This window comes from Galeopterus variegatus, unplaced genomic scaffold (genome assembly GCF_000696425.1).
Source record: "Galeopterus variegatus unplaced genomic scaffold, G_variegatus-3.0.2 Scaffold9129, whole genome shotgun sequence".
Classification (NCBI taxonomy): domain Eukaryota; kingdom Metazoa; phylum Chordata; class Mammalia; order Dermoptera; family Cynocephalidae; genus Galeopterus; species Galeopterus variegatus.
In genome coordinates, this window is record NW_007735240.1 from 30,842 (window position 1) to 40,874 (window position 10,033).

At 34.8% G+C, this 10,033-nt stretch overlaps 2 protein-coding genes across 2 annotated transcripts in view; both read right to left on the bottom strand.

The window, feature by feature from the left end:
* LOC103609066 (olfactory receptor 6C2-like) overlaps positions 1-3,671 on the bottom strand; it is a 6,076-nt gene extending 2,405 nt beyond the window's left edge. The window contains exons 1-2 of the mRNA XM_008593438.1: positions 3,544-3,671; positions 3,163-3,472 (exon numbers count right to left, since the gene is read on the bottom strand). Of these exons, the coding sequence (XP_008591660.1) occupies positions 3,163-3,472; positions 3,544-3,671 (438 nt within the window). The remainder of the gene's footprint in view (positions 1-3,162; positions 3,473-3,543) is intronic.
* The window catches only part of LOC103609067 (olfactory receptor 6C2-like), a gene marked incomplete at its 3' end in the record, with an annotated part of 10,588 nt that extends 5,473 nt beyond the window's left edge, over positions 1-5,115 (bottom strand). The window contains exon 1 of the mRNA XM_008593439.1: positions 4,229-5,115. Coding sequence (XP_008591661.1) covers positions 4,229-5,115 — 887 coding nt within the window. The remainder of the gene's footprint in view (positions 1-4,228) is intronic.
* Between the last annotated feature and the right edge of the window lie 4,918 nt (positions 5,116-10,033).

The following is a 10,033-nucleotide window of genomic DNA, read 5'->3' on the forward strand; positions in this document are numbered from 1 at the left end:
GAAATGATATCTCAAAGTAGTTTTAATTTGCATTTCCCTGATGATTAGTGATGTTGAGCATGTTTTCATGTACCTGTTGGCCATTTGTATGTCTTCCATTGAAAAATATCTATTCAGCTCCTTTGCCCATTTTTAAATTGGATTATTTCTTTTTTTACTACAGTTGTTTGAGTTCCTTGTATATTCTGGATATTAATCCCTTGTTGGATGTATAGTTTGCAAATATTTTCTCCCATTCTGTAGGTTATGTTTTCACTCTGTTGATTGTTCCCTTTGATGTGTAGAATCTTTTTAGTTTTATATAATATGATTTGTTTATTTTTTCCTGTGTTGCTTGTGTTTTGGGGGTCTTACTCATAAAGTCTTTGCCTGGTCCTACCTTCTAAAGTGTTTCCCCTATGTTTTCTTCTGGGAATTTTATAATTTCAGGTCTTATATTTAAGTCTTTAATCCATTTTGAGTTGATTTTGGAATATGGTGAGAGGTATGGGTCTAGTTTCATTTTCCTACACATGGATATCCAGTCTTCCCTGCACCATTAATTGAAGAGGCTTTCCTTTCCCAGTATGTGTTCTTGGTGGCTATGCTAAAGATGAGTTGGCTGTAAGTACATGGGTTGATTGGGTTTTGTTTTTGTGCCATTGATCCATGTGTCTGTTTTTATGCCATTTTTACCATGCTGTTTTGTTACTATAGCTTTGTAGTATTGTTTGAAATTAGGTGGTGCAATGCCTCCAGTTTTGTCTTGATTTTGGGGGGTTATTTTGGGGGTTTGGGGGGGTGTTGCTCAGGATTGCTTTGGCTATTCAAGGTCTTTTGTTGTTCCATATGAATTTTAGGATTCTTTTTTCTATTTTTGTGAAGAATGTCATTGGTAGAGTGTGAGATTTTGAAAGGCCATTTAAAATTTCTTATGCTAAAACAGTGATTTATTATCTTAAATAATTACTCTTGGAAATTTATATATGGAAAATTGTTCTAAAATTTTTTGGTATTGTCATGGTTTAAATTTTGCTTATCTCAGTGAATTTAGGTTTTCTTGAATTAGCCTTCAAATTACTTTATTAATAAAATGTGCTTCTCTAAAGCAATATCAGGTAATGGAATTAACAAAGATAAAAGTGGATTTGATCACAGATTCATCACTTATAAAACTACTTAAGCTACAGAATTTTTAAATTACCTTGTAAAATGTTGTTTTGAGGACTAGCAATAATATATAAAATAGTGGGCACATAACAGTGTGACTGAAAACAGTAGCTTTCTTAATCAATTTGGAGTCTTTTCACTGCAGGTATTTCTTCTAGGCTCCTATCACTTTTCTCATATTCTTTGAAAATGCAATATATATTCATTGCAGCTCAGTTGATTCTCAGGACCATTACTTTTATATCTAAGTTTTTGGTTTCAAAAGTTTTTACTTAAAATTTTTTGAAATGTATATACAGAAAGGGAAAAAATCAAAATACTACTGCTTGACTATTTTTCATTCAGACCCTCAAGTGTCCAGTATGTTTTCTCCAGCCTGCAAGACCTCCCAGAGTTCTTCTGGTTCCCTGGCTGCTCACTGCTCAGGCCAAGTGTTTTTTCTGCACTCTTTTTTTAGTTATCTATTTCTCTGCGGCATATCATCCCAAATTTTAGTGGCTTGAAACAATTTTTATCACTCACGGTGCTGGGATTAGGCAGGGGTCAGTTAGGTGGTTCTCCGTTGAGTCATTTATTTAGTTGTGATCAATGGTGACTGGATTTGGAATCATGTGAAGGCTCAATTGAGCTGTTTGTCCAAGACAGCTACTTTATACACATGTCTGCTAAGATAGCTGGATGGGATGGGAGATGACCAGACATCCTTTCTTGCCCTCTCTCTCTCTCTCTTTCTCTCCCTCCCTCCTTCCCCAGCCTCTCAGTGAGACTGGGTTGGCCTTCCTCATTGTGTGGCAGTCTCAGGTTATTCAAACTTCTCACATGGCATGTGGATCCCCTGAGTTTGTGTTCTCAAAAAGAAGGTGGAAGCTGCAAGACTACAATGACCTAATCTCTGAAGTCATACAACTTCACTTCTACCACATTCTAAAGGTCTAAATCAACTCATAGGGCCAGCCAAGATTAAAGGGGAAAGGAAAGAACTTACATCTTTTGGTCAGGGAAGTAACAAAAAGTTTACCAGTATCTTTAATCTACCACAGTCATAAATCTGAAAATACCCTCAATGGCAAAAGCAGCTACATACAATCAGTTCACTATTCCATAGTTCTTTCTACCCTTTTCACAATCTTGGCCCCTCTGGTCCTTGTTGTTTCAGCTACAATTTCACACTTTTAGTCAATGATTCTTGTGTTTTACCTGACTTTCCTAGTTGTTTTTGGAACAGTTAATTAGAAGAGGAAGTCTATCAATTACCCCTGAAGACTATCTAGTTACATTTTTTTTATCTTAATGATTTTTTGCCATATGTTTTAATAAATTCAGATCAGGATGGGTGAAGAATATTATATTATAATTTTGTGCAAATCCATGTATCATTTATTGTAAGGGCATCACTGACAAGGCTAAGTTGAAGATAAAGGTAGCTTTATAGTACCTAAAAATTGATGTTCTTATGAGCTTGAAAAAAGAAAGCACTTTGAAACAGGTTGTATTGAAGAAGGAAAAGCAATGATACAGAGAGAATTTTCAACACAGGAGACTAATGACTGGTGCATATTTGAGTAGACTAAAAAGAATTAATTGAATTATAAATCAGGAAGTCAGAGAAGTTTCAGAAGAGTAGAAATATTCATCTGCATAATACTTGGTCCCTCACAGTTTTTTCTTAGACTTTCTTCTCAATTCTCCCTATTTTACCTCAACATTATGAGACTGCACAGTTCCCATGGCTTTAATTTCCATCCATATTCTGATGACTTATTTTTTCTTTTAATTTGAATTCCCATTAAGGTAATCTAATATTTTCTTGAAAGAAATGCAAGTCTTTTGAGGGTGTCATGAAAAGACTGTTTAAAAAAAGGTAATCTAATATTTTCTTGAAAGAAATGCAAGTCTTTTGAGGGTGTCATGAAAAGACTGCTTTACTTGTTTATTTCTCAGAGTATAAATAAAGGGGTTCAACAAAGGGGCAACAGATATAGTGAGCAGAAAAACTGCCTTATTAATGCTCACTTCATCCTTTGCTGAAGGTTTGATATATATAAAGATGCAGCTGCCATAGGTGATGGAAACCACAATCATGTGGGAAGAACAGGTGGAAAAGGCTTTTTTTCTTTGCTGGGCAGAGGGTAATCTTAGAATCATCTTAATAATGTATATGTAGGACAAAACTACACAAACAAGAGTCATTATGAAAGTCAACACAGCACAGAATATAACTAGCTGCTCTATGAACCATGTATCTGAACAGGAATTCTTTAGTATTGGGGAAGCATCACAGTAAAAATGGTCAATAACAGAGTCACAAAATTCCAGATGGAGGCTCAATCCAAGAGGGGGAAGGATAATCAATAATCCAGAGACCCAACAACAGAGGACAAGATTCCTGCAGACTCTGCTGNAAGGATAATCAATAATCCAGAGACCCAACAACAGAGGACAAGATTCCTGCAGACTCTGCTGGTCATGATGGTCATGTAATGCAGGGGTTTGCAGATGGCCACATAGCGGTCATAGGACATCACAGCCAAGAGAAAAAATTCTGTAGCTCCAAAGAGGACAACAAAAAATATTTGGCTGAAGCAGGCTTTAATGGTGATGGTTTTATCCCCAGTCGATATAATATATAGGTATACGGGTACACAGGTAGTTGTGAGTGAGATTTCTAAGAAGGAGAAATTTTGAAGAAAAAAATACATAGCTGTTTTTAAATGAGAATCCACCAAGATGAGAGAAATTATGGTCAGATTTCCAATTACACTTAATGTATATGTGATAAACAGAAAGCTCTCTCTCTCTCTCTCACACACACACAAAAAAAAAACAAACAAACAACAACAAAAAAAACAGGGGGGAGGAAGATATAACAACCACATTTTTTTTGAAGTTCTTACAACAAGCAAATGGAGGGGACACACTTGAGTGGGAGGGGGGAGAGGGAGGAGGGAGGGAGGTTTCGGTGATGGGACATAATAATAAACTACATTGTATATTGACAAAATAAAAATAATTTTAAAAAAAGGTAATCTAATATTTTCTTGAAAGAAATGCAAGTCTTTTGAGGGTGTCATGAAAAGACTGCTTTACTTGTTTATTTCTCAGAGTATAAATAAAGGGGTTCAACAAAGGGGCAACAGATATAGTGAGCAGAAAAACTGCCTTATTAATGCTCACTTCATCCTTTGCTGAAGGTTTGATATATATAAAGATGCAGCTGCCATAGGTGATGGAAACCACAATCATGTGGGAAGAACAGGTGGAAAAGGCTTTTTTTCTTTGCTGGGCAGAGGGTAATCTTAGAATCATCTTAATAATGTATATGTAGGACAAAACTACACAAACAAGAGTCATTATGAAAGTCAACACAGCACAGAATATAACTAGCTGCTCTATGAACCATGTATCTGAACAGGAATTCTTTAGTATTGGGGAAGCATCACAGTAAAAATGGTCAATAACAGAGTCACAAAATTCCAGATGGAGGCTCAATCCAAGAGGGGGAAGGATAATCAATAATCCAGAGACCCAACAACAGAGGACAAGATTCCTGCAGACTCTGCTGGTCATGATGGTCATGTAATGCAGGGGTTTGCAGATGGCCACATAGCGGTCATAGGACATCACAGCCAAGAGAAAAAATTCTGTAGCTCCAAAGAGGACAACAAAAAATATTTGGCTGAAGCAGGCTTTAATGGTGATGGTTTTATCCCCAGTCGATATAATATATAGGTATACGGGTACACAGGTAGTTGTGAGTGAGATTTCTAAGAAGGAGAAATTTTGAAGAAAAAAATACATAGCTGTTTTTAAATGAGAATCCACCAAGATGAGAGAAATTATGGTCAGATTTCCAATTACACTTAATGTATATGTGATAAACAGAAAGATAAAAACCAAAATCTTTAGTTGTGGGTCATTTGTCAATCCCAGTATAATAAATGTTGTTACTGCTGTATGGTTTTTCATCACTGACTTTATACAACTGCCCAATCTTCCATAAAAGTCATAGAAATTGGACCTGAGGAATAATGTCAAAATACGACAGAATCAGACAATGTCTATAAGTACCAAGCAAACCCAGTCACATGCATTTCTTTGATAATCTGGTTTTGATGACATATGTCCTCAACTCCACTAAAATGTACCACAGAGAAGCCAAGCTTATGTAAAGTTTCTCTTAGAAATTCTCCTACAGAAATTGTTTAAAATATTCAAGGATCTGCCAATTCACAGTAATATTTTCAATTCATTTTAAGTCTACTCTTTGGTTGAGATTTTCCCAACTGGGTCAGGAGTTGACCACTCTTGAGCTGCATTTTCTCAGGTCATAGTGTCTTTATTCTCCTAAAACTTTTTATTCAATAGCTAAATCCTAAAATTCCTTTACTTTAGGTGGTGGTACCTGATAAAAATGCAATATATGGAAAATAGTGAATATATCTTACCTAGACTCTCCAGATACCTCCTCTAGTGACCTAGGCATTATTTAAAGGTCAAGTTAGATTTCTCCCAGAAAACAGTTATTCAATGGCTCTTGCTCCTAAGTTTCTCTAAATTTCTCCATTATTCCCTTGTTTTCATCTCTGCCCTCAGCAGAGAGGGCTTAGATGCATGATTAATTTAACCTAATTTGAAAAACTGGGTAAAAATTATAAATAGCTGAGGGATATCAAGACATACTTTGTCTTTCCTCTTTTATTACCCAGAAGTGTACTACATGTTTCAGTAATGCACAGGGGTTAAGTGAGGACCTTGGAGTAGTTTGTCCAGGATCAAATCATAACTCTGTCATCTACTAGCTGAACAACCTTGGGGAAATCATTTAATCTCTGTGTGTGCTCAGTTTCCTAATTTGTAAAAGAGGGTAAACAGGAGTACAAAATCATAGGGTTATGTGAGGTTTAAATAAGATAAACCATGTAGCATCCTTATGATAGTAGTTAGTACATAATAAGCATTATACATATATTTGATGTTATTTTTCTTATTTTCTGAAGCCAATCTCTGATTATCTCAAGAAGGCACTTAGCTCTACAAGAAGCATCTCTCTGTCCCTCTTTCTCACCATTAACAATTTCTTCTAATTTTCTTGACCAATTACCTCAGCATAAACATATTCTCTCATTTTCCCCTGTATTAAAAAGTAAAATAAAATAAAAATACTATTATGGGGTGATACTTCTAATTAGTTTTTTTCCTATATGGCTTCCACTCTTTTTTAAAATATCCCACAAATATCTATGAAGTGTATGTTCCCTGGGACTGAGAAAATGAAGCTCTTTTTTGCCTTGGTGAGATGGGTAATATCAGTTCCCATCAAGTACAGAGTGCCCACAGTACATTGCCAGGTTACAGACATCATGATAGAAAAAGGGACATTTGTCTGAGATTATGATGCAAATAGTTTACAAGTAGGTAGTACAGGTACTGAAAGTGAGGGGGATTAAAAAAAACTCTAAATGTTTACCAATGATAAGTGAGATAGTGGGATCTGGGTAGACAGATGGATACTTGATAAAGAAATGAGATAAAGTGACAGTAAGACTGAAGGAGAAATGGGGAAAGAGAAAAAAATTAGAAAAAAATTTCTATGTATTAATTAAATCATTGAACCTGTGATTACACCAACTTAATGATGCATAAAATGCATCCTGCCCACATTTTAAATCTGATAAAGGTTCAGGATCTCTTTAAAGAATCTCAGAAGTTATTAATTCTCTTAATAAAATATCAAAAATGAATAAATATTGAAACTGTTCATTTGCTTTACTAGCATGAAACATAATCACAAATGTCTTCTCTATAAATTATAAAGAAAAAGTGCCTGACTTGAAAACATTCCAATATTTACCTTTGACATTCTTCATTGTTTCACCTGGAAGTTGTACATCAAATACATCAAATGACCTGAGTGAGACTCACAGCTGAACAAAAACATACTAGTAAGATCACCTAAGTGCATTTTTAGCCCCTTACTTTTATGAACATATATGCAGCATAAATATACACATTGTTTATGAATGTATAAGAAATTCCATTCTAATTTAAAATAGGAAATATTTCTTTGCACTCTGGGTAACTGAAAGGAAGATAAAGTCCAAAGAACAAGGAGGAGTTAAGAAGACTCTGGCTCTGCAAAAGAGGATGTTCTGATTTTCTCTGGACAAACAGGTTTTACACTTAAGACTGTTTATTTTCTCCATCTGCAACAGGTATGAAGAAAACAACTGAATAAAAAAGTCCTTGGGGTCCTTGATTAAAAAGTCCCCAATGAATTTAAAATGAAATGTATCTTACAAAAAAAGTCCTAACCCAAGTACTAATGGGGATAATGTACTTGGAGAAAAAAAGATCGAATAATAGCAACAAAATCATAATAATAGCAACAAAATCAGTTCAAGTGTAGAAAAACAAGATTCCAATGACAAATCAGAAACCCATTTATTATTTGTTCACATATTATTTATACAATATAACAAAAAAGAAGACATTCTTCATACATAGAATTACAAACATAATACATATTTACTATAGGAAAACTCAAAAATAAGAAAAACGGAAAAAAAAATAGAAACTCTAACATCCAGATATAAACATTATTTTGGTATTTGTTCTTCCAAATATTGATAATATTAATATATAAGCACTTTACTTACTATTACCAGTTGATTATAAAGGAACAACTCAGGAACAGCCAAATGGAAGAGATGCACAGAGCAAGGTATGGGGGAAAGGGCATGGAGCCTCCATCCTCACCAGGTTCACCACCCTCCCAGCACCTCCACTTGTTCACCAACCTGGAAGTTCAATGAATCTCCTTGCTCAACAGTTTTTATAGATCATAGGTAGTTCTATTTTTAATTTTTTGAGGAGCCTCCATACTGTTTTTCATAATGGCTGTACTAATTTATATTCTTAAAAAGAGTGTGCAAGGGTTCCCTTTTCTCCACATACTCACCAGCACTTAGCATGTTTTATTCTGATAAGAGCCATTATAACAGAGCTTAATCTCCAGCCTCCCTTACCCTCGCTGGAGATCAGTGAATGGGGCTGAAATGTCAAACCTTGTAATCACTTGATCTTTCTGGTGACCAGCCCTATTCTAAGGCTATATAGAGTTCCCACCCTAAGCACCTCATTAGCATAAACTTAGGTGTGATTGAAAGGGGCTCACTATGAATAACAAAAGACACTCATAGGGACAAAAATTATATGATATTCTCAATAGATGCAAAAAAAAGCATTTGATAAAATTTAACATTGCTTTACACTTAAAACCCTCAACAAATTAGGTAGGGAAGGGACACATCTCAGCACAATATAGATCATGTATGACAAACCCACAGCCAACAGTATACTGAATGGTGAAAAGCTGGAGCTTTTTTCCTAAGAACTGGAACAAGACAAGGATAGCCACTTTCACCATTCTTATTCAATATAGTATTGAAAGTTAGCCAGAGAAATTAGGCAAGCAAATGAAATAAAGGGCATCCAAATTGGAAAGGAGAAGACCAAACTGTCCCTGTTTGTATATAATGTGATTTTATATAGAGAGAAACCTAAAGACTCCACCAAAAAACTCTTAGACCTGATAAATAAATTCAGTAATGTTCCAGGATATAATATCAACATACAAAAATCAGTAGCACTTCCAGGATATAATATCAACATAATTATTCTCATATACTTAAAATCCAGGATATAATATCAACATACAAAAATCAGTAGCACTTCTATACACCATCAACAAACTAGTTGAAAAGGAAATTAAGAAAACAATACCATTCAAATTAGCTACAAAAGTAACCTAGAAATAAATTTAACCAAGGAGGTGAAAGATGTCTACAATGAAAACTATGTAACACTGACAAAAGAAATTAAAGAGGACTCAAAATAATGGAAAGACATCCCATGTTTACGGATTGGAAGAATCAACATTGTCAAAACAACCAAACTACTCAAAAAGCAATCTATGGAATCAATACAGTCTCTATTAAACTACAAATAACATTTTTCACAGAAATAGAAAAACAATCCTGAAATTCAAATGAGCCACAAAAGAGCCCAAATAGCCAAAGCAACCTTTAGGGAAAAGATTATAACATTGTCGGTGTTGTATAGTTTTCATTGTAGAGATCTTTCACCTCCTTGGTTAAATTTATTTCTAGGTTATTTTTGTAGCTAATTTGAATGGGATTATTTTCTTAATTTCCTTTTCAACTAGTTTGTTGATGGTGTATAGAAGTGCTACTGATTTTTGTATGTTGATATTATATCCTGGATTTTAAGTATATGAGAATAATCACCTCACCCTAGTTAGAATGGCTAATATAAAAAAGAAAATAAATAACAAATGTTGATGAGTTTGCAGAGAAAAGGGTACTCTTATACATAGTTGAGGGGGAATGTAAATTAGTACAGCCATTATGAAAAACATTATGCAGTTTCCTCAAAAAACTAAAAATAGAACTACTGCATGAGCCAGCAATCCCACTACTGGGTATATATCTAGAAGAAATGAAATCAGTGTGTTGAAGAGATATCTTTACTCCAGAGTTTACTGCAACACTGTTCACAGTAGCCAAGATACGGAATCAACCTAGGTGCTTGTCAACAGATGAATGGATGAAGAAAATGTGGTATATTTACACAATAGAATACTACTTGGCCATAAAAAAGAAAAAATCCCATCATTCAAAGCAACAAAGATGAGCCTGAAGGGCATTATGTTAAATGAAATAAGCCAGGCATGAAAAGATAAATGCTCCATGTTCTCATGTAAGATTTGGGATAAAATCCCAACTTACATAGAACAGGAAAACTCGCCCCGAAGAGACCACAAGACCAGGAGCAATGCAATCAGCAAGAGGTTTATTATTTCCAA